At 38.3% G+C, this 26,218-nt stretch overlaps 1 protein-coding gene across 1 annotated transcript in view; it reads right to left on the reverse strand.

Moving 5' to 3' along the window:
• The window catches only part of SNTG2 (syntrophin gamma 2), a 313,450-nt gene that overhangs the window by 165,411 nt on the left and 121,821 nt on the right, over positions 1-26,218 (reverse strand). Inside the window, exon 2 of the mRNA XM_076335436.1 lies at positions 15,016-15,153. Within this exon, the coding sequence (XP_076191551.1) occupies positions 15,016-15,153 (138 nt within the window). The remainder of the gene's footprint in view (positions 1-15,015; positions 15,154-26,218) is intronic.

A 26,218-nucleotide genomic window follows, 5' to 3' on the forward strand; every position in this document is an offset into this window, starting at 1 on the left:
CTAGGATGGTAACAGTGAGATATGCAAATAGGCAACAGGAATGAGAAATGTAACAGTGGTAACAGACTTCACTTAACCTCCAGTGGATTGAACAGATACACATAAGGATATAATGCAGTCAACAAAAAGCAGGTCTCTATCAGTCACTGCTTCACGGAGCTCACAAGACTAGACACAGTACTTGTTCTAGTCTTGAGTATAGTATGCAGGATGTAGTTAAAATTTTTACAGCTGAAAAGGTACTCTGTAATAGCAACTGCTATGTACTTTACATTCAACATTTATGCAACTGTGCTCCCAAGAAGGGAACTATGCAAAAGTGAGGAATATTGTTGAAAGAAAAAATAAAGGGGGCAGCTAAGAAAATTAAAACTTTATAGGCAGCGTGAAGAGTACTTACGGGTACCACACTGGAAGCACAGAGACAATGAATGCCACTTACTAGAAGTGCTTAATTAAGAGAAAAAGGAAAACTGCATGGCTAAAGAGGAGGTTAAGAGAGATTTCTACATGTAAAGACTAATGGATATCATATTCAAATGAAGACAAGAGAAAGGAACATAAGCAAATATAATTGAAAAACAGAATTAGGCAGTAACAGTAAAGAGAGTTCCAACACCTGCCAAAAAGAATCAAAATCAATAATAAATCTTCAAATCTATCAGGAACAGGAGGTCTGCCAAAGAAACCGCAGGGCCTATTTATGATCAAGATATAAAAGGCATACTCAGAGAAAATAAGGCTACTGAAGGGAAGATAAATGAACACTTTTCACTAGTGTAACAGAAACTAGTGACGTTCCTCCAACATTCTTTGTAGCACAAAGGATGTATGGATCTGGCTGAATTTGAAACCACTTTAGAAGCAAATTGACTAACTAACAGTAGCAAATCACCAGGGGCAGATAGCATTCACCCTAGCCTTAAAGGAACTCAGGGATGAATCAAAGCAGGAGCAAATCAGGATAATTCTCAATAAAGCCTTGATACATGAAGAGTAAAACACTGAAAATAAAATCCCATTTTTTTATAAAAGTTTCCAGTTAAGGCTTAGGAAACTTAAGGCCTGCACTAAACAAATTAGAACAAACTATAGGGGGGGGGGGGGGGAACAACTCTAGACAGTGAGAGAAACTATAACAAAGAACAGAATAGGCAGACACTTTGATGAACTTGATCTACCTTGGAAGAGACAACGTATGTTTTAAAGGCGAGTTATAGAAACATAAGAACTGTGAGGGAACAGTCTCGCACAGATATATTGCTAATTAAAATTAGTTAGAAAATAGATAGAAAACAAGGGGATGGATTAAATGCATAATCCTCACAATGGAGGAAGGTCACCAGTAAAGTTCCACTGTTGCCTATGTTGCAACCCACACTATCTAACATACTCATGAAGAATTAAAAAAAAAAAGGTAGGAGCAGTAAGATTAACTTTGCTGCTTACTGAGACAGGAAGAATAAGGGAACTGAAAATATTTGCAGAACATCTTACAGAATAGTAACCGGGCAACAAAACAGCACACAAAATACAACAGCAGATCAAAGCTAGTGAGAGAGATTATTTTTCCCATTTACATTATTTATATAAGGAATTAGGATTGATTCTGATTCAGTCACTTCTATTAAGGAGTAAGACCTTGGGGTTAAAGTAGATGGTTCCATGACATCATCAGTGCAGTGTTCAGTAGTGAACAAAAAGACAAATCAAATTTTTGGAAGTCTTAGCAAAAGAAGAGAGACAAAGAACATCATTATACCACTGTAGAAACCCAAAGTTCACCCCACCTTGAAAACTGCATACCGTTTTGGTCCCTTCATACCTGAAACTGCTAGAAAAGGTACAGAAAAAGCCAATAAGGATGATGGAAGCACAAAACCACTCCTGTACACGGAATAACAGAATAGGCTATAACTCTTCATCCAGGAAAAGAGACGACTGGGGATCAGGAGGCTCTTACAATACAGTAAGTTGCATAGAGGACAGTGAACGGGAATCAGCTGTTATAGCCTTTTCCAGTACAAAAACTAGGAGGCATCAAATAATACTATTAGGAACTAGGACCAGAACAAACAAAAACAGGTGATTCTTTGTGCAATGTATAGTAGATTCTAGAGTCTGGTGAGAAAAAAATTCTGGATGTTGAAAGTCTACATGTGTTCAAGGGGATATTGGACAACTATAGCAAAAATAAATCTGTTAAGAGCTATTACAAAACTGCATTTTGCTCAAGAAGGCACTGAATAACTTGGGGCAGGGAAAGTGTTAAGAGAAGCATCACATATTCTTGCCCTGTTTGGCTTTTCTAGGGAAACATTAATGGCTGCTGTTGGAAAAAGGACAGTGGGCTCAGTAGATTTTAGGTCTGACTCAGTTCTGAACTTCTTAAGCAATGACAAAATTTCATGACTATAAAATTTGGACAGAAACTCACACTAGCTTTGCAAGCAACTATGAAAGAAAATTCTACTCCAGAACTTCTTGCCAAAAATGAATTGCAATATTTGTGGGGAAAAAAAACCTATCTTTTTGTGACATTAATGATAATGTCATGCACATACGCAGCTGAAAACCTAGTGTTTATGTCTCAGTCAAACATACAAGCAACTTATTTCACTCTTTAGTTGCCTGCAGGCTATATATAATTTTTCTTTTCAGACTAATTTATTTATGGTTTGAGGCTAAAGTGAGGCAGACATCTGTATCAGTCTTAAAAAGAAAAACCTTAAAAAAAATACAGAGCTATAGTTGACTGTATGATGGCTGTGTAATTTTATTTCCTTATAGGCAAGGAAAACTCTTTAGAAAGTGTTACTAATTATCACTCTGAACAGGAAAGCTGAAATGAATACTTTTTTTGCTTTTTAACTAGCATTTTGTTTTGCTAATGATATCCTTTACTAGTATCTACAGTTTATTAAAACTCTTCATTCTGAAGGCTTCCAAAGTACTCAATGTGTATACTATAATGATCACTCATTCCAGTTGTGCTACAAAGCAGAAGTAATTATGTACCTCCCATAGCACACCACATAGTAGGTCTGTTTTGTTTCGATTTCTGTTTCTAGGAGATTAGAGGAAGAATAAGTGCCCTGCATGAAACTTCAGGACACATTTAAATAGACAGACTGTAATTATTAAAACTGTAATTGGCCAGGATACCAACATGAAATATTCCTATCTTTCTGAGACCTTGTACTGTTGCACGTTGTCAAGAATTTTATTACCTGTTTCTCAAAGCGATACTGGCTTTGTAATACCTACCGTTATGTTTAAGAATTGGGGTAACAATTTGGCCATGACATTCTCTAGCACCTAAATTCTGAGAAACAAATGCATTGTCCAGTGTCAAATGTACCAGCAATGGAAAGAGAAGGCAGATTTACCCGCTAAGTGTTTGACAGGTGGTTTGATCTGCTTGTATGTCAAGCAGTTCTTTGAGTGGGTAGGCTGGCTGTTGCATTTGGATTTAGTCTACGGTGGAAGAATATGTATTTTGGAAATGTATTGTCTCTTTGAACAACAAATTATAAACCTGAGAAGGCCACTAAAATTTTGACTTTTGTAATGCTTTAAGTATTAAAGGAAATTCAAATTGCCTAATTGCACGTCTGAGTAAAACTTTTGTCTTGTTCTGATTCATGAAAACAGTGGAGCATATAGGTGTTGACTAAACAAGCTTGCATATGTTCAAAGACAACCGAACTGCATTTAAGAAAGCAGCCTACTCTTTATGAAAGACTAAGACTTACAGCCACCAAGCCGATAGTTCATCTTGAGGGTGCTCACAAGGCATGAGCGGGACAACCAGGGGATCAGGCCCAGCCAGCACGGGTTCATGAGAGGCAGGTCCTGCTTGACCAACCTGATCTCCTTCTATGACCAGGTGACCCGCCTAGTGCATGAGGGAAAGGCTGTGGATGTGGTCTACCTGGACTTCAGTAAGGCCTTTGACACCGTCTCCCACAGCATTCTCCTTGAGAAGCTGGCGGCTCACGGCTTAGACAGGTGTACTCTTCGCTGGGTCAAAAACTGGCTGGACGGCCGGGCCCAGAGAGTTGTGGTGAATGGAGTTCAATCCAGTTGGCAGCCGGTCACGAGCGGTGTTCCCCAGGGCTCAGTTTTGGGGCCAGTCTTGTTCAATATCTTTATCAATGATCTGGATGAGGGGATCGAGTGCACCCTCAGTAAGTTTGCAGACGACACCAAGTTGGGCGGGAGTGTTGATCTGCTCGAGGGTAGGAAGGCTCTGCAGAGGGACCTGGACAGGCTGAACCGATGGGCCGAGGCCAACTGTATGAGGTTCAACAAGGCCAAGTGCCGGGTCCTGCACTTGGGTCACAACAACCCCATGCAGTGCTACAGGCTTGGGGAAGAGTGGCTGGAAAGCTGCCTGTCGGAAAAGGACCTGGGGGTGCTGGTCGACAGCTGGCTGAACATGAGCCGGCAGTGTGCCCAGGTGGCCAAGAAGGCCAATGGCATGCTGGCCTGTATCAGAAATAGTGTGGCCAGCAGGAGGGAGGGAAGTGATCGTGCCCCTGTACTCGGCCCTGGTGAGGCCACACCTCAAATACTGTGTTCAGTTTTGGGCCCCTCACTACAAGAAGGACATTGAGGTGCTGGAGCGTGTCCAGAGAAGGGCAACGAGGCTGGTGAGGGGTCTGGAGAACAAGTCTTCTGAGGAGCGGCTGAGGGAACTGGGGTTGTTTAGCCTGGAGAAAAGGAGGCTCAGGGGAGACCTCATCGCTCTCTACAACTACCTGAAAGGAGGTTGTAGCGAGGTGGGTGTTAGTCTCTTCTCCCAAGTAACTAGCAATAGGACGAGAGGAAATGGCCTCAAGTTGTGCCAGGGGAGGTTTAGATTGGACGTGAGGAAAAATTTCTTTACTGAAAGGGTGGTGAAACATTGGAAGATGCTGCCCAGGGAAGTGGTTGAGTCCCCATCCCTGGAGGTATTTAAAAGACGAGTAGATGCGGCACTTAGGGACATGGTTTAGTGGGCATGGTGGTGTTGGGTTGACGGTTGGACTCGATGATCTTAGAGGTCTTTTCCAACCTCAGTGATTCTATGATTCTATGATTCTAGGATCTTTCATTAGGAAAAATGTTATATATGTCTCTATCTTAATGAACAATGTACTAAAGGGATTTCAGAAGGAGATTCTGCTTGAAGTACTCCACACTCATTGATATAAACAGATATATTTGGAAAAAGATTCTGTATGTACCATATTTCCCTTTTCTGTGCCAGTCTACATAAAAATATTAATGAATGCATATATTATTTCCAAACATCAAACTGAAATACATGGTAGAAAATGTGAGAACACTTGAAATAGCCCATCTTCTCCAGATTCTCTTGAAACTAACTAACTAACTAACTAACAAGCCCATTCACAATGGCTAGAATAGGTTGGAAGACAAAGATTGTCAACATTTTTACTTATTTTTATTCTTTTCCCTTCTACTTAATCAGTACGTGTAAGACCACTGTGCTGACTCTAGCAGTGCCCTCCTGGGCTGCCCTGTCCCCCTGCCATGGGGCAGGGATGTCGTGTGGGAAACCACTATACTGGCTTCTCTCATGGGTGGGCATCTCCCCCACTGTGGGACTGGGATGCTGAGTGACTTGTCAACACTAAATATAGCCATGACTAAACACGCCTTGGTATCTGAGCTCATCTAGTCCCCACGCTCAAACCACAACAGACTATTACCTTAACAGATAACAGACTATTCCGTAAGCAAGGTAAGCGGCTAAACAGGAAGACAGGAAAATGTGAGCAAAGAAATCATTCATTGCTGCATTGTTCAGAGTAGCTCAGAGTACTATTTTTTGTTAGATAAACAAACTTTATTCCCACTACTACAGTTGCATCTGTCATTTATTGGAAAGAGTAGTCTCAAAAGGCCTCCTTACTTGTTGAAAGTAAGATGTCAAATTTACTACAGATACTACATGGCAGGTTGACAATAGAAAATAAAAGCCAGTCTTAGGCAATGATGGCAATAACAGCAGAGCTCGCTACCCAGGCCCTTGGGAAACACGCAGGGCAAAGGAAGAAGCAAAACAAGAATGCAATGTGAAGAGTTACAAGAGAAGCCTGCAACCTGTCCTGCATGGACGCAAGGGAAGAAATAGTCTGATACCAGAAGGGGTAAGAAGATAAAGATGGCTACTTAACACACCAGCCATATTGTCTTCCTTTTCTTCAGCAATTCTTGAAGCTATGACAAGGAAGTTATGAGATAAAAAATGACTGAAGAAACAGATCCTGTGAGAATGTGAGACCCAGTAAAATGTATCATAAAATACAGACATCCTGCTGGTTGTTACATATTCAAAAAGAACAAAAGAGGATGCGGTGGAGAACAAGGATATGTGAAATCGTTCAGAAAGGCTTCTCCTAAAGATGGTTAGTTCCCATGATGAGGATCTTCTCAGCTCACACCCCCCACCTCTCCAGCCCCAGAGCTTCCTCAGCAAATTGTTCTGCATGTGTTTAACGTTCCACCAAGTACAGAGATTTCCACTTCTGCTCACACAACCCTCACTTCTCACTGATTGGCAGCGCACTTCCACCTTCCCAGTGGCTGCAGGTTGCAGTCCACCTATTGCCTGACTTTCTTCCTAGAAATACAGATTTTAAACTACAGTAGGGGCTCCTCTTGCTAAAATTATTTCCAGATGGAATTCAGAAGAAACATCATACCAAGGTTAGAGAGTGCATGCAGCAGCCCTAATGAAGGATGGTGCTGGATTATGATTAATCACTGAGTCTAACAATATAGGCATCTGCATGATAAGGCTAGAACCACGGAGCCTTATGCTGGTATGTGAAGAGACCATATGACGTATCATGCAGCACATCAGATGAACTGCAGTGCCATCACCTAGGACTGGGACACAGAGATTCCTTCTTCCAGTATGTGGCAGTCCAGGGTCAAAGAACACTTAACTAGAAGCCAGAAAGCCTGAGTTTTGATCGCTTCCTTACTCACTATTGTTACTACTTATTTACGTCCCACAGCCTTTATTAAAAATAGTGAGTATACACAAATCTTAAGAAATCAGTGGAGCATGAAGAAAATGTAAACGTCACAGACTTAGCCACTTTGGTCAGACTGAACGTGCCACACCTGTGCATTTCCACAAGTCATTAATACTGCCCTCTCAGGAACTGTAACCACCAGAATCTTATAACACACATCTGTGTGTTATGGACATTATTCTCATACTAAATCCAAAACACAGCACTACACCAGCTACTAGCAAGAAAATTAACTCTATCCCCGCCAAAACCAGGACACCAGGTAAACAATCAAAGAATGCGTTGAAAAATAATGTAACAGCTTTTCCGTAAAACTACATTGGGGGTGGGGTGTCAATCAAAGAACTTTATTACAAATAAGATTTGCTCTACTGTTGGTTATAACATGCCTGGCCTTCAGGAAAAGCTTTTTGTACAAAGGGTGCCTGTATAAACTTTAGTCCCAAGTCTGTATAGTTTTTAATAGACTGTTTTATATTCTTAGAAAATAGAAATAGTTGCATTGCTTAAAAAGACAGTGTAACTCAAAAGTGGAACCAATTATGGAGACAATGGAAATGTAAGTCAAGAAACCTTAAGAAAGGGAGGGAAAGACACGTGATCATAGAATCATAGAATCATAGAATCACTGAGGTTGGAAAAGACTTCTAAGATCATCGAGTCCAACCGTCAACCCAACACCACCAGGCCCACTAAACCATGTCCCTAAGCGCCTCATCTACACGTCTTTTAAATACCTCCAGGGATGGGGACTCAACCACTTCCCTGGGCAGCCTCTTCCAATGTTTCACCACTCTTTCAGTAAAGAAATTTTTCCTTACATCCAATCTAAACCTCCCCTGGCGCAACTTGAGGCCATTTCCTCTCGTCCTATCGCTTGTTACTTCGGAGAAAAGACCAACACCCACCTCGCTACAACCTCCTTTCAGGTAGTTGTAGAGAGCGATGAGGTCTCCCCTCAGCCTCCTTTTCTCCAGGCTGAACAACCCCAGTTCCCTCAGCCGCTCCTCATAAGACTTGTTCTCCAGAATGAGATGATGCCTCATTCTCCACTTCCATGAAGAGGAAGTAAACTATAATAAGGAACACATAGACAGAAAGGAAAAGATTAGTTTGAGTTGGAAAGAGAGTTTTGAAACTTAACTCCCTGCATTGCACAGGATCTCACCTTTTCCCAAAAGGAACAGGAAGAATGCAGCTATAAAAATCGACTGAGGCGTGCCAGTCGCTGTCGAGTTTTGTATAGAGACAGAGCAGATCTTTTCACATGCTAGTGAAGATCTGGGACAGCTGCATAGCATCCTTACTAAATATGGTATAATAAGATATTTTTATTGGTTCATCTTATTATAACTGTTTCCACTACTGTAGATCAAAGGTTTTGGGGGGGGGTTGTTTCTGTTTGTTTTTTTTTAAATAGAGTAAAATGAAGTTACTCATTTTATTTTCAAAGCCTGCCAAGCTAAAGGAGAATTATACAAAAGACAGAACCAGATTCTTCTCGTGGATGCACCAAAAAAAAGACGAAAGGCAACAGTCACAACTTGCAGCAAAGGAAATTCCAATTGACTGTAACAGCATGAAATAATTTCACAGTGAAAGCAGTTAAGCGTTAAAAGAGGCTGCCCAGAGAGGTGGTACCATCTCCATCCTTGGAGATATTTTAAACGTGAATGGACAAAGCTCTCAGCAACTTGCCCAAACTTGGAAGCTATCCCCACTTTGAGCAGTGGATTGAATTAGATGACTTCGAGAGGTTCCTTTCAATCTAAATTATTCCATGATCTATTCTAGTAAAGATGACTGTGACAGACCCCACTGTAGTTTATTCTCCAGGGTGTGGTGATCATATTAAATGTGTCTGAATGATACACATTCAGTCTTGGTATGAGTTCACAAGAATCCTCAGGAACTCCCCCACTGAGTTGCAAGATGCTTAATTTGGGACAGGAGTTTTCTTTGGCAGGAGCTATGAGAGAACCTGGGACTCAGACTGTTCTCAGACTAACAATATAGATTAAGTCTATGCAGATCATCTACAAATATGGATTTCCAGAGTTACTAACAACATATATAAGACCCTGTGGCAAGATATGATTACACTTCTTTCTTTTCCCATTAAAAATAAGCTGATTGCTTTTGAGTAAAAAGACATCCTATAACAGTGAATTATAGCTAAATCCTGCCAGACCACAGCTGTTCTTTATTTGAGTAATTTCATTTGTATTCACTTTGCGCAACATTTCACATGTTGGCTGGTGTGAAGACAAAGATGAACAGTGGAGGTTGCACCCATCAATATCCTGCATACTGTAACTGGAAAGGCTTATGCTTCCATTGCAATCAGATATTTTGCCCCTAACTGTTGAAGATTTTAAACTGCTACGCAAGCTCCCACAATATACCAATTTACCAATCCTGACAGTCTGTCATGGCTCTGTGTATAATAGATTAATTGCAATTTTAATAAAGGACACATATGTTTGTACATATGCCTCGTTTACCATGTAGTAACACCAATGTTGTGCTGCCTTTCTTTTCTATCTTGTTGGTATGAACGCTTACCTTCAGCTGGACTCTTCCCATGTCTCAGGGAGAGATTATTTTTCAGGGATATCCATAGTGTCCTTTGCATTTTTCTGTTCTGTTACATTTATTAGCCTTTTTACTTAAGCTACTTACTCTTTTTATCTTTAATAATAAAGTTTTTTTGTCATGCTGATGAATACTCATATTTATTATTTATTTTGTGATACAAACTTTTAACTGTTCTCAAAGTGACAGCAACACAAGCTTATGATCTCTCATAATAAAGATCCTAAAGAATTACTTGATAGCTATCTTCTAAATATCTAGGTCAGTTTTACAGAGCATGGAAAACAAATAACAAATGGTTAAATAATGTATTTTCTCCATACAAGTGTTCTTAGTTTCAAAAGGAAGAGTCTTTCTTTAATCATCTACTTGAAGTTTCCAAAAAGTTAGAAATTGTTAATTATTAGCTTTTTTAAAAGTAGTTTTGGACTAAAATACCATACCAGTGATGGTAAAACAGGCACTGAGCAAACAGTAATATTAGTAGTTATCTAGATAGAAAATTCCTTGGGTTAAAAAAAAAAAACTTTTAGACTTTAATGCAGACCGTTCCCTAGAGGTTTGCTAAAATAACATTCTTCTCTGTCCTTATTAGCATCTGAGTTATAAAGTCACAGCAGTCTCATCAGGGATTTAAACAGTACTTTCAGGCACTGTTTCTATTTTTTGAATCAACAAAACAACTAATCTTGCTATTTTTCTTCCCTATTCACCTACCTTGCTTCATTCTGATAAAGTCCAGCTAAGACACGGCTTGTGAAGCTGGACAATTGCATACCCAGGATGCAAAGGTTTTTGTTATTCTAATTCTATTAGACTCACATAAGCCTCTGAGGAGCCTTCTTCCAATCAAGATGCCAGGAGCCTGCATTAGAAACCTATTTGCCTGACCACTGACCAAACCAGAGACAATTCAGCTCTGTGAGGACTGAGTTTGATAAAAAGCCAGATGCATTTCTTTTCTTTTTCTTACTTTGCAAGTGGAATTAGCAGGAAAAAAAGATACAGAAATGTAATACAAAGTAAAAGAAAAAAAACTTGCTTATGAAAAGAGGAGAGGCATAAAACGGTGGGCTGACAACAGAAGGATGATAGCAATACACGTGGAAGAAAAACAAAGAATATTAAGGGAGTGAGGCGTTGTATCTAAGAAATTAATTTTAGCATGAGGAATGACAAAAAGTTAAAGCAAAATCATCCCTTAATGAAGCATAAAGTATAAAAATTAATGCTTCCCTGTTTCTCCTTTGACTGAAAATGGATCTCTTCCTGTCTGTCATACAATTAATTCCCTTCTGTGAATATTGTTAAACTTGAAATCCAGGGGAAAAAAAAATCTTCTGTTAAAAATACATAGAAGATAGTGAAAAATGTCTATTTATTTTCAGTACACCATTTCTGTCAATACCTGTTTGGCTTCTATGAGCACGCACCGATTTTTATGCACCCGTACATTCTCCTTTTTCCTACGAATCTGAACACCCCAAACATAATACTACGTCATGAAGACTTGCTTAGAACGCTTGGATTTGCCAAATCTGAAGTTCTGAAATACACCTTGGTGGAAAGAGCGCATGTTTAATCACATGAATCTAAAATATATAAATATTATATATAGTTATATATAAATTACTTTTTATAAATGTAATAGTATATAATCAAACACTAGAAAATATTGTTTCCCACAATGGTTCCACTTCCAGAAGGATTTTTACAGATATTTAAAAGCCATCTTGTCTACTGTGAAAAATGTGAAAACTAAGGAAAATAAAGTTGCCTTTACATTATTTCTTCTATATGCATCTTGAATTTCACAAACCACGTTCTTCTCTCTCATTACTCTACATCCAAGTCCAAGATAGCAAGAACTAGTGAAATGGGCTGAACTGCCATTAAATTACAGAAAGCCAGCTCTACAATTTCTCATCAAAAGTGAAGCTTTCTGAGTGCTTAAAAGTAGCACCTAAATGAATGGCAGATGGCAAAACATGAAACAAGAACAGATCTAGATGATGGTAGTAAAAGGTATTTTATAGTGAGAGCCTTTTATCCTTGGGAATAATCTCTATTGCTGAAAGTCCAACCCATGACAGTAGCGCTAGCGATCACTGATGTCTTTGCCAGTCCTCGTTGTAGCATTCAGAACTGGACGGGACTAGCAGAGCTAATTATGCACGGCTGCAAATCCTGTCCTCAGCATTCCTCAGGATCAACGAACCTGCCAGCGACAGGGAGGCTGGAAGCAAATGCATCCCACGAATGCTGTCCCACAAAACTGGCTGGAGAACAAAGTATTACCACAAGTAGACACAGAAATTTCTTTTTCAATATTTTTCCATTCACATATCCCACCTAAGAAGAAAAGTTACTCTAAAAACAAAAGATTTTTTTTCCCCTCCTACGTGTTTGAGGTGACTACAGAAAGAAGGTAAACGAGTTATTTCTATTTTTGTTGCAAATGAACTGGTTTGATGAATAGCCATGTGTAAACTATGAATACCTGAGAAAGAAGAAGAATAGAAAGAAGGAGAATAAATCAGTAAGACAACGTGATTGTTTATGTTTGCTATATAATTGACAGTCAGGTTACAATTTTCCATTAATATTTTGAGTCATACAGCACAGGGATGAAAATTATTTTCTTGAACCACCTGAAAAGTAAAGCATTTATCTCTTTGGAATTTATCTTGCGTAGCTGTAAATGTAGAACTTCAGAATTACCAAAAACAGTGCTAGATAACTACCAGCTATTTCACCCTGATTTCAAATTCTGTTTTTGAGCTCCTATATACTACCAATTTAGATACTGTAAAAAAGAGGGTGTTCATCTTCATGTTGCACTCGATTGGCCTTTATATTAAATGCTAGTGTTCCAAAAGTTTTTGTTTGGTTCAAACTATAATATAGAAAAAGCAAATATTGCCACGAAGCCACAGTTTAGTCCATTTTTCTCACTAGGGTTTGACAACAGAAGCCCATGAGGATTGAACACTTTCCGAAAGGAACATCTTGGGAAGATCTTGCAAGGGACACGGAAAAACAACAGATCAGAGCCTTAAAATTTAGTTTTCAGAGTCTTCAGTGAGTAAACTTAAGGGAAATAAGGAGATAACATTAACAATGTTTTCCAGGAAAGGTCAGCTTGGCAGGATTGCTCACGCTATCTATCAACAGTATGAGGCGGGAGAAATCCCTTCTGCATGGATTTCATACTTAGAGCCACATAATACTTTGCATCTCAAACCTAAATGAACATCTGAATTATACCTGAAATTCCCTTACTTTTACACATTAACACTACTTCTATAACCTGGAAAAACTGTCTCCATTTGACATAGTCCCAGAAGTCACTCCTCTCCAGGCTTACCCACTGTGTAATCAATACTGGTCATGAAATACAACCAAGGAACTTCAGCTCATTTTGTACGCAGTGGCTGCATATCCCAGTTCTGCCTCCTCTGCAGAGACTCTTGCCTTCAAGAATTTCTTTCAAAATCCAGCCCCTCAAGTGTTATCAGAGCTTGTCTTCCTGTCCTGTCTTCCACCAGGAAATACTATTTAGGGTACCCATAAAATGTAGGAGTAAAATGCATCAAAATCAAAATCAACCCAAACCTTGATATTAGAAGGAAGAGGCAGACCTGGTGAGTTGTTTGGGGTGGTTTTTTGTACTGCTTTAGTTTTGGCGTGGGGGGGGAAGGGGAGTTTGATTTTTTGGGTGGGTGGGTTTTTTGTTTTGTTTTTGGGTGGTGTTTTTCCTTTTTTTTTCTTTCTTGAGTGATCGACGAGTGATGATCAATACATATACAGATTTGATACATTTTCTCAGATGCAGCCAGCCTGTGCTGATTCCGTCAAGAAGTAATCTGGGACTAGGTAGGATAGAATTTCGATTCTTTTCTATGAAAGTTTATACATAAGGCATTTAAATACCATTGAGTCCAGAGCAATCACGTATACTTATATGCACAGACACCATATCTTGCAGTCACATGATATTTTACTGACTCTTGCAACCACAATTTGCATACAATTTATCAGCACTACCAGTAATGCCTGCAGTTAAAAGCTGGAGTTTTTCATGCTTCTCAGTGAAGTAGAAAGTATATGCAAGCAGATGATTTTTGACTGAGGCTTATATTTATTTCAGCAAACCAACCAGAAATGCCTTTCACTTCACTGAGTGGCTTCCCACTAGTTGCCAACTGATGCAACCTTTTTGAACATTTTTAAGAGCAAGTCATGTTCCACAGAGTTTCATGGACAAGTTTTGAAACCAGTACATAATGTTTCTAACTACTAAAAGCTATTTCAAATTATTTTTTGTGTGATATTAAACAATTTATATAAATATTTACTATGGCAGGAATGAAACGTTTTTGTGTTATATAGGCAGACTCTCTGACATACTCACATATGTATATACGGATACCCACTATATACTTTTTTGGCTCCTAATTCTTAGCAGAGTATCACAAACTCACTTTATGTCCCCTAGTGCCAGATTTTACGTTTACATGACATGTGCAATACAGCAAGCAGACAGAAAGGCTCCCCCTTGGCCCTCTCTGAGAACACTGCCATGAATTGTTCACTCTAGCAAATACCAGCACAGTTAATGAAATTAATTTTACTTAGTAAAATTTGGGATACCTACACTTAGTTTTAAGAGGAACACTGTTTATGTGAGGAAATAAAATACACTATTTGGTGACGCCCATAATCTAGACACCACTGCTGTACTGCTTATGCAAAATGCCACCAGCTTTTCTAGTGACATTATTAAATGGTGATACAGAAGATTCCTCTATAGTTTAGGGGCACCACGTGTTTTGAAAAAGCAGCATAACTGAATTTTGGGAAAAAAAAGCACCACATACATGCTGGCACTGATTAAGCTCCATCTGTGCCTGAAAGAGAATTAAAGTGAATTAAGTGTCTATCATGTGTTCTCTCAGCCAGCTCTATGCCCTTGAACAGACATCCTGTCAACACTTGATACACAAATGAAGAAAACTCTGGTGTATTAGTTTCTTCTTAAAAGGCTTTCAATGGGAAAAACCTTTTTTCTTCCCCTTCATTTAATGGCCTAACAATATTTGGTGGAAGAATGCTGTCATCTCAGTACTTACAGACATTTTCTCTCCTGTTAAGGTTACATATGTCAGAATAAAGGACATATAGCACTGGCCAAAAAAAAGTTTTTATACGCAAGAATGTAAGTATGCACAAAAAACCCAACAACTGATGATTACATATATTTCTATTGCCCAATAAAATCTCTTGCACTCCAATACCATAAACTTATCTCTGCAGAAGACATTAAAGTGCACAGTTGAAAGCACAGAGATATAGAAGCACTTACATTTGCACTGTGATCATTTCCACTAACACAGACGACATCTTGTTTTTGAATTGTTAATACCTCTTTTGTAAGCTTCAGTCGGATGTCATAAGCATTTTCGGATACTTCATCATACAACAATGCAATACCAGTTTTAGTCTGCGAAAGCAAGGCACAGAAACAAAAATTTAAGAATATGAACATTTAATAATGATCAATAACAACCTCCATCCCATTCAATATATAAAATGCATATAAATGAGCATTGTTTACAGAAAGTGGAAAACTGGTCTGCTTTTCAGTCTTCAAATGGATTGGACAGAAAAAGCCTCTTCTGTACTGTGTAATACAGGCTAAATAGTCTTTTAAGTAGACATTAATATGTAAAAAAAAAAAAAAAAAAAATCTCCATTGTACTGTTCCACAAAGGATTGTTGTCATTGAATGATATCCTATTTGTTTTTAATTGTATGACTTATTATGAAACTATATTAGAAGCAGATAGGTATGTATAAATGTATGTGAACACATTTTCCAGTTTCAGCAAGAAGTGGGGAAGTGCAATGCTGTTCCTGAATTAGAGACGTTCCTTCCACTGTGTCAGAAAAAGACCTGTACCCTTCATAAATGTTACCTTTAAGATATGGAGTAGAAAACTATGTTTTCACATTGTAAAATGCACAAATGAATACAGGTGTTACAGAATTTCTATTTGTTTAGGTCAAGATGGACATAGATTTCTGAAGTTACATCATCACTGGACTAATGACTAGTAAACTCTATAGGATAGTCAAGTGTTTGGTATAAACAATGTTTTCTCCATGAGTAGTAGAAAAGAAATTCTATTTTAATTTTTGGTTTATTTACTTACGCACAAATTTCCCACTAATACTCAGTCAGGTATTTCCTTAAACAAAAACTGTGGAATTAGGACTGCTTATAGCTATTTGTTAAAATAAGCAGACTAATGCAATTTCAGAGTTTTACAGTCACTGCACAGAAGAGAAAAAGCAAAACACCTGTTCTGAAATGGATGATCATCTTTTAAAGTAGTATTTGTTTATTAATTTATAATGTATATAAGCATCATCACAACACTGCACTTTCCTCTATGCAATTTAAGAATAATCAAGCATAATTTAGGGTTTAGTTGCACCATTTGTTTTTAAAAGATGATTTAAAATCAAGTTGTTAATCTATGTTTTGTTAAATAGTAGACTGTGTAAAGAACAGAGTAATGGAATTAAAGAAGAAACATGTCCTGCGCACTGAATGAATGCTTGAGGGATTTTAAAATAAAATTAAACATGGAATATTATCTTCATAATAATATTTTAATTTCTATAAAATTAGGAAGAAAGGTCTGTGGTGATTGTCAATAAAACCTTTTGGTCTTTAAAGGCAGGATCAGTTTAAGCTTAAGGCACTTAAATTAGGACGTGGTGTAGCTCTACACAGCAACCAAGCATCAAAGCCTCCCTTATAGTAGAAATGGAAAATGCAGCCTAGAGAGCAATTCAATTTACCCTGAAGTATATACACAGCAGTTGCTTAGCTGAATTGCTCATGTGGTTCTGCTGTCCCTGGGCTCAAAGCAGTTGTCCCCATGTAGGCCACTGCTGCCACTTAAGACACTTCAGGATATCTAAGACCTCCACGCATGTAAGGCTGAAACAGGCTTTTTAGGACATCCAGGTCCTTCTCTAGCTGGAGGCAGGACCAGATTTCCATTATTGTAACAGGATACAGACATCGGCCATGCCAGCAGACATCCACATGTAAGTATCTTCAGCTTGAAATGGATCTCACCAAAGGATTACAGTGCAGAAATCCACATCTAGGACAGCCATTTAGATTCTGTCAAGCAAGTGGTAAGCAACAGACACCTCTAAGCATGATTTACCTGATCTCTTTTATACATCCATCTAAAAGGGAACAAATTGCATCATAGCTCTCTGCTTTGACTTAAAAAAAAAATAAATATAAGTAACAACTCAGACACAAGTGTCTTAATTCCGGGCAGATAAATCTTGTCCTTAGTGTTTGCTGGGAATGCCTAAAGAAAACAAAGTTCAGTGAGGGTCTAAAGCCTTAATCATTCTCACTTGTTTGGAAACCAACATTTCTTCATTTTCCCAAGGTTTTGAAATTTTTTAAATTTCCAGCATGTGTGGATGTTTTATCAATACAATTTTGTGAATGACAACGTATGAAAACTGTGCCAACATCATCCGCTTAAAAGCCATGCTGCATAACAGCGAGTATTTTCAAACAGTAGAAGAACTGCCTTGAAAAACCAGTCCCCGCATTTTGGTGCTATTCAGAGGTTGTGCATCGCTATCCCACCTGGACTGGCAACCACTGTTACTTTTGGTGACATACCAGAGCATGCTTTACAGAGACATCGAGAGAACAGAGCTCTAGAGAGCTCTTTATACAGCCTAAACTCAGAACATTTCTCTGGCTAGTAATCGTTACCTATGTTTAGAAGTAACACAATGAAAAAAACCCTGAACTTTCATTTGTAACAGATGATCAAGTAACAAATGAAATATGTAGAGTGACCAAATAAATAGCAGTATTTTCCACCACACTACTTAAACTGAAAGTCTCACTGAAGCTCATCTGTTCCTATTAAAATCCAATACCTACCTCACACTTCATCCAACTCCTGACGTGATCCAAGATGATGTGCAGCAATACCTTATTTGCTTTCAGAATCAGTAAGATTAATGTAGATTTCTCTCAGCCTTTCAAGTTGGCTTTTTTTACACCATTATAAATGGCTTTGAATCAGAGTTCAGCACATTCCCTTGTTCTCTCTTTGTGTTAAAGAGATGGCGTACGTAACTCTAGTGGGCAAATCCCAGCCCAGACAAAGCGCTCCTTCAAAAAGGATCTTTTAATGAGAACTTGGCCTTTGCATGTACATGTATATCCAGCATTTTAACTATGCTATGTTTGTCTTGATTTATCATTTAAAAACTGTCTATACAGTAGCCATTCTAATAACTGGTATTAGAAAGTGAGGACTGAGCAGCGGAAATAACTCCCCAAAATTATGTAGTAATGTTAGGGATCATATACCAAATTTACATGCGTTTTGTAATAAAAAACATGCAGAAAGTGCATAGGGAGTTGCATCTCAATAGGATTTAAGTGCTTACAATGAGAGGTAAATATAAGTACATATATTACATACATATATACATAAATACAATGAGAGGTTAAATATAAATTTAAACTCACTTGGGCAGATGAGGAAATTAAATGTTGACTTTCCTATCTCTGACAGTTTTCTAGACGCTGACCTCAGGAAGGGGGTGTGTGTGGTGTGCACACCCACATACATGGTGGGAGGAAGAGAAAGGGAGGTCAGTAGCACAAGCATCACAGTAGCTGTGACTTTTAAGCAAGCTTAGTCACTGCTCTGTTTTTGAAAGAAAAAAAACCACTGAAACCTACTTTCTCAAGCAAGCTCAAAAACCGTCAATACCACAGAGAAGAAAACATCACTCTCTAGAGGGAGCTAGAATTGCAGACAAATCCTTTTATCAGTTTTATTGTTGACTACTTAAGTCAGGTCCCCAGCCAGTGTACTTGCTTTAAAGCGCTCCCCGCTCAGCATAATGTTTTGGGACCCCACTCAAGATACCATAACTCTTTCAATGCACTGTATCTGCAGCCTAAAGCTCACAGATGAAAATTCTGTTTTGAAGTAGGCATCTCTAAGTCAAACTTCAGTCTTACTGGCATAAAATACTTGTCTTCACTGCTGTAAGTTTTATTTTGAAAAAGCTTGCAAAAAAATGAGGCAGAGTTTAAAAGTGGTGTTGAGGTGTACGAGGTTTCCTATAGAAACTATTTACTTGTTTATGTCCATTTGTTTCTCAAATGCACTAGAGCTGTATTTGTCAGGCTTTTCATGCTAGTAACTGTTTGAAGGGAGGCAGAAAATGTTCAAGACTCTTACAGATGATCAGAAAATTCAGATGAGATTCATAATAAAATCATATAATATATTTGTATGCATTCAGAGCAGATGTCAGAGTACATGCAGTGCAGTTTTGATTTAAACTGTGAAGTTCTCAGTAACTCCAAATCTCTCATTCCCTCTGCCTAAGTGTATTTTAGCAATTGTGATCACTACTGCTGCCAACTAAATGGAGTATTAGTGTCTTAGATCCTTATAGATCCTACAAATGGATCATCTGGAGTTTCCCCTAGTTTATCTAAAAAATCCTCTGTGTTGAGTTACATTGATCCTCCAGCAGAAATCACCATTTACTCATCTTCATCCTTAATAAATATATCCATAGCTTCAGTGGCATGGCAGTTCAATTTTTAACTGCTAAAATACGTTTATAAATGATCTTTCTTCATTTGTAAATAAAATTCTTTAAGCACTATATTTGAACTTTTTTTTCCAACTGAAATTCCACATTATATTTCCAGACAAATATTTTATCCGCAATATTTACACCTCAGAAGTCTAGTGATAAAATTCTCTAATCCAATTTCAATTTCTTTTCATGAAAACAACTCTGTTGAAATTCCGTGTCTGTGGTATACTGATGGTTGGAACACTTGCTGAAGACACATGAGAACTGGAGTCACTGATTTTTATCCTACATCACTTCAGATTAGGCAGAAAGAGAATATAGTCCCACATAGCCAGTGCTCTGACCACTAAGTTACAGCAGGCTCAAATTTACTCTCTCTCTCGTAACTGGTTTGATATGTTTTCTACGCCACATCTCCTTTCGTGATCAAAAGACAAAAGTCATTTTCTCAGAGGACAGAATTCAGATTTAGAATAGCCTTGACTGACATAAAAAAAAAAATTAAAAAATGGGATGAAGTGTAACAGAAAAAAAAGTGCAAGGTGCTACACTCTAGGAAGAACAGTCACTTGCATGGAAGAAGAAAAGCTTTTCTTCACCATTTTTTAAGGAAAGGAAACAGGTAGGTAGCAGTCAGGATTGACAGCAAAATATTGGCATCAATATCTTCATGTTGCAATAAAGGCGAACATATTTTGACTGCTCTCCTTCAGATTCTTTCCTATTGATTTGCTTTTTCTCACTCTCACAAGACAGTGCTCAAAAGTAAACACAGTTCTTCAGCTGGGTAGTACAGAAGGTTCCTTAAACACTGATGACTGTGAGGGAGGAATAATTTCATGCCCATGAAGTCATCCATCACCAGTGTTGCATTTAATACGTCCCAGTACATTGTTTCCTTTTTTATAGTGTTTATTATGTCAGTGTTGATTCATGGCTACACTACATAGAAGAGGTAATGAACTGAAAAGGGTCATGAGAAACACAAAAAAATTAGAAGTGATGAGAGATCTGGAAAATAGGACCTGTAAGTAATTCTGCACAAATTCGGGTTGTTTAGTTTAAAGACAGAATACAAGAGGACATAATGACAGTTTTAAGTACTTCAAAATCTATTGCAAAGACAAATGGAATAATCAGATAAGAAAATAATTCAGAAATCTCCTCCTTTTAACATATTCCAGCTACAAGAAAACTGAAGTTCTTGAACAGATTGCTGGGACAGATTACAGACATTCATTGCTACGGGATTCTGAGAGAAAACTGAACAAACATCTGCCCAAATGGTACAGGTACTAACCCTCTCACAGGGCAAAATCCCAGAAAAGACAATTTATTTCAGATCTATTTGCCTCTGATGCTAATATTCAGAATTACATGACTTCTTGCACATGACTGAACCTCTGCATCCAGGAGAAAGCCTGAGTGGCTTTAGAAGGACACCTGCACTGAACAACTTGCAACTGCCATAGGAGAGATGAAAAATAACTACTAAGACCTCAAGAAGTTTATCATTTAGGGGCCTTAACAATGGATGAGTGACATCTACAATAAAATTTGTTAATAATCGTAATTTTTATAGCACTTAATCTGAAGGAGGACTGTACCCTAAGAAGAACTGTACCTTTGTCTTTCATGACGAGAAGATAATTCCAGGCTTAAGGGGCCTTGAGTGAGAACACAAATACAGGCTTTTCAATGGACCAACATGGAACAAATGGATGAGGACAGCAGCTATGCAGTGAGAGCGGTTACACAGCTGTGGAACGCAGAAAATTAATGATTCCATTAGCAGCGTAAGCACACAAAGAACCATTCAGTAAAACTAAAAGCAGATACAAGACAGAGATTAATTATAACTTTCTGAAATTAGTTATATGGCGCTCCCTTACAGAGAATGTTTTTCCTGTAAATATACATGGACTTGTCCTTTTTCTCAGCTTTAGCATACTATGGCTTTTACACCTACTGACACTGTCTCACAACTGCTGAGACAAAAATTCTTGACCTTAATACTTTTTCCTTTAAGAAATTCTGACTATAATGATAATGAAGCCCTTAAACAGACTATTCAGATAGGTTACGGTTTCCCAGTACTAGGAGGGTGAGGGGTTCTACGAACAAGTCAGAACCACCATCTGTAAAAATGCTATGGAGGACAAAATGGTATGGATTTGTCCCATATCTTAGAGTAGTTCAAGACTCCCATAGATCAGGAGAGAAAACATCATTTTACCATCACAGGTAGGACGGACCTTGAGAGGTTTGAAGCCCAACCTCCAAGCAAGGCAACTATGCAATCAGCCCAGGCTGAAAGCCTCTAAGGATGGAGGCTGCTCAGCCTTGCTGGGCAACCAGCTCCACTGCTTGACTGTCCTCATGAGGAAAAGCTTTTCCTTGTATCTGATTTCAAGTTCTGCTTGTCCTGCCCACCCATGTGCCATTGTGAAGAGCCTGGCTCCATCTTCGTGACATCTCCTTGTTGACATGGAAACACTGCCTTTAGGTCCTGCTGAAGCCTTCTCCAGGCTGAACAAGCCCAGCTCCCTCACAGAGCAAGTGCTCCCAGCCCCAATCAGCAAGGCTCAACCTTGGTTGCTCCAGGTTATCAATGTCTTTTTTGTATTGGGGGAACCAAAACTGCATGCAGTATTCTAGAGGCAGTCTAGTAAGTGTTGGGTAGAGAGGGATAATCCCTTCCCTTGATCTCCTGCTTGTGCTCCTCCTAATACAGCCCAGGAGGCTGTTGACTTCTCTGCTGCCAGGGCTCACTGCTGGCTCAAGTACAACTCACTGCCCACCAGGACCCCCAGGGCCTCTTCAGCAGAGCTGCTGCCCAGACAGGCAGGCCCCAGCCTGTGTCGTTGCCAGGGGCTCTTCCTTCCCAAGTGCAGGACTTGGCATTTGACTTTGTTGAATTTCATGAGTTTAGTTCATGAATTTCTTGAATTTCCTGGCAGTCCATTTCTTAACTTGCCTAGGTCTCTGTCAATGGTGTACTGACTGCACCCTCCAATTTGGTGTCATCAGCAAACTTGATGACCAAGCCCTCTGTGACTTCTTCCAGGTGACTGACAAAGATGTTAAAGAGGACGGGTCACAGGGTAGACGCCTGAAGAACACCACTTGCCACAATAATCCAGGTAAAGGACAACCCATTAATGACTATCCTCAACCTGAGCATCTCAGCAGTTGTCCACCCACCCATCTAGACTAAGGCTATAGCAATAGAGTAGCAAATGGGTATATTTATTTTGTCATGCCAAAATAATAATAAAAGCAATAATAATGTTAATAACAAAACTGACATTTTTTTATTTGACACATGAATACATAAAGAACATGATAATCTAACTAAAAAAAAACATCAGGAAAAAAATCATTGTCACTGCTTATAGTCACTACATTCACTACAGGTAAAAATGTCAGATGATACGGAAATGATTTGGATGAGATCAGTGCTTTGGATCAGACACCTTTCTGCTCTGAAGTACTACGGCCTACCATCACCAGTATCATGACCATCCAATTTCCATGTACAGCAATGCCATTACACCTATGAGGCCCAGCAGTGCTGCCATTATATCCGTTAGGCCCAGCAGTCCTGCTTACCCCATCTCAGAGCCCAAGGGCCAGGACTATGACGGACACACCTACAGTCGTGGCAGGGGCCACAACCCCCACTTCACGCCCTCCATACGCACGCAGACACGTAGCCCACCACCAGCTGCTTCCGCCTCCCTTCCTAACAAGGAGAAGAACTGCAGCGGGGACCGCAGCACCAACATCTTGGTGCACCACTGCAGCTGATGAAACTTGTGGCTGCCCCAGCGGTCCAGCCGTTCAGCTTTCATCCGTGCCTGAAGGGAAATATTTTCAAGTAGCTTGAAGGGAAATATTTCAAATTAAAGTAAAACCAAGTTAAGTCTGAATTTCATTCCAGCTGGAAAGCAACTGCCAATGTTAATTTTTAACAGTGGATTATTTTCAGTATCGCAAAATCAACAAAAAACCCCCTTTTATCTAGAATAATATTCAACCAAACCAACTTAATAGCTGCCTAACTTTTAAGATGTACTTGGAACATATGCATCTTCTTTCAGCTCCTGTTTAAAACAAGCAAACCCTCAAGCCAAACTCACCAAAAATTAAGAAAAAAACCCAAACCAACTGCTTTGTAGCCTCAATGAGTAAGCAGCTAGTAAGAGTACTTATCTTTGTCTTACTATTTTTTTAAATACTCTTGAGCATTTCAAGACTGACATTAGATTGTGCATTTTTATTAGAGTTGTAACTCCATTTCATAGTTTCATAGTGTTCAGAATCACTGTTCTCAGTTAGTGAAGATCACAAATTCCTGATAACCCATTTTAAAGAGGTTATTCACATTCACAACAGAGCCAGTGAAATACATCTGATGGACATCACTGATTCCAGGGTAAGTCAATTAAGACTAAAGTTACTGAATTACAATACATTGTAAATTTTCAATACAGTGTATGATAAGAATCAGCATCACAAATAAAGATGGTCAAGAACAGATATTCAAGAAACATTTGAGTGCATTTTTCCCAAAAGCACAGATTATATCTGAAATACGCACCTTGGAAATTACTGTTTTCATAAAGATTTTTCTTATTTTTTTATGTCTGCATTTATTAACAATATTATGGATTGACATTTCACTACATACAGTTGTAAAAGGTATATTAGCATTACAAGTTTTTAGAAGATTTTAACTGCAGCGTGACAATATCACGTTCTAGCAATTCAGAACAGAGTTCTTCCTAAATTTTGAAGTGGCATATAGAAATCTACAAGAAAGAATATTAACTCAAGGTAACAGAAGTTTGAAAAGATGCTCTCAAAATACAACATTTAAAAGTCTATTTTGTTGCTTACATCACAGCCTGTCCACCAAAAGCTCTTAAAAATAGCCTTAGGGGTAGATTGTTGGGATTTTCTGTTAATGACATTGCCTTGCAAGAAAAGTGATTAACAGCTGGCTCTCAATCTGTGTGATCTTAATCATTAGAAAGTAAGCAGTAATGTCTTGTTTAATTACTGCAAGCTCAGTGTGTCATGAGTTAATTAGATAGGATTGATTATTGTCATCCTCATGCACCTCTCAAAACATCAGACACAAATATTTGAATCCTGTAACGCATGTTCGGAAAATGAACTTTCAGAATGTCACGTTGAATAAAAATTGCCTGCTTAAAAATTCTAAACAATGCTAAATAATAGTGCGACATAGTTGAATATGTTAGCATACAGATTCTATCCCAGAAAACAGCCAAGGCACAAACTATTAGAAAAATTGCCTAGTTTTATTTTGATTTAGATAATATCTTTAAGTAAATTGCTTGCTTATTACTACACCTCATTTTTCAGACAACTGGACAGTAGCACAGAATTAAATAGCCTAAGAATATAAAGATGCTCCTATGCTTACAACAGGTTCATACCAGTTAAACAAGAAAGCATAAATTTCACACTTCAAACTAAACCACTTAGCAATAGATGAAAAAGACCACAAGAACATTCTCTTTGGAGATTATTTAAGAAACAGCTAAGAGATAATCAGAAAATTAATGTGATCATTTCTATTGCTGGTACCACGCAGCTCACCCTGGTAGGACTTCAGCTGATTAATAAACACTCCTGTTGATATATCAAAAGGTAAATGAAGAACTGGGAGTATAATTAAAAAAAACCCACCCATTTTCTTAATCTAGAATAAACAAGTATGGCCAATATAAAGGCATCACGGTTTTTGTAATGGAATAGCATTATTAGCAAAATTAATCAAAATTCATCCCACTCTTGCTATCCTTCCCCTTTACACTGATACAGCTCCATCATATTCATTCTCTTTCAAGCTTTTGCATAAAATTGTTTTTTTTTTTATTCTATTAAACTGTGTTGTGTTGTTCTGCCAAAACCAACTAAGCAAAGCCATATCTAACTGCTTAATTTCTGAATAAGGTGGGTGTAAATATTTCTAGCTTCTTTCTAAATTTAAAGTGGCAAAATTAAATTCTATGGTGTCATCACCCTAATATGAATTCTGCAATGGCAAAGAAATCCATATCACCATTATAGTAAGAACTTCTCATACTGTATTGGTTTCTAGTGCTACTGGACATAGCAAGATTTCGGCAAAGATTAATCACAGGAATACAACAGGATTTAAAATAGAGTTCCTAACCATTAAAGTCAGTCTAGCGGAAAAAAAAAAGAAAGGAAAAACCCCACAACTTTTACTTACACCTGTAATTATTGTTTTTACAGGCCAGCTGCTCAGATAAACCCAGAGGTTGGAAGTGAAAATCCTTTTAGCCATGCGTTTGGCTGCTAGCTTGGAAAGAAACGAGACAGTCCAATTTCATGCTTTATCCAAGGACTTAATGGCATGTTTAATTTTAACCTCTGTTAAACCTTCTTCTTCTAGTCTTGGCTGCAATTCTCAAATGTAATTGTGATGATCAGTAACTTTTTCATACTTTCTGTATTTAACAAACAGAACATTCCTAAAGTACATCAAACTGGCTGAAACACTGAGTATGGGGGATGACTTATCAATAAGAAAACAACCATTTTAATTACTGAAATTAATAAAGAAAAACATAAATTAGAGGCATTATAGAGGAGAAAAGTATAAGCTACCTAACAAGATGGATTAAATTTATGATCCTCTACAAAATGTAGTGGAATTGGCAGAGAATGGCCAAGTAAGATAGGAGCCAGGCAGGTAAGTTTCTAAGAAGTTAAAATTTAGATGGCAATCTCATATTCAAAAGCAAAAATCAGAGCAGCAGCTAGACAGCCATTATTAAAAGGTGGAGAAGAGTCTGATTTATAACTGATTGCACGTCATG

This window comes from Aptenodytes patagonicus, chromosome 3 (assembly GCF_965638725.1).
Source record: "Aptenodytes patagonicus chromosome 3, bAptPat1.pri.cur, whole genome shotgun sequence".
In the NCBI taxonomy this organism is placed as follows: Eukaryota; Metazoa; Chordata; class Aves; order Sphenisciformes; family Spheniscidae; genus Aptenodytes; species Aptenodytes patagonicus.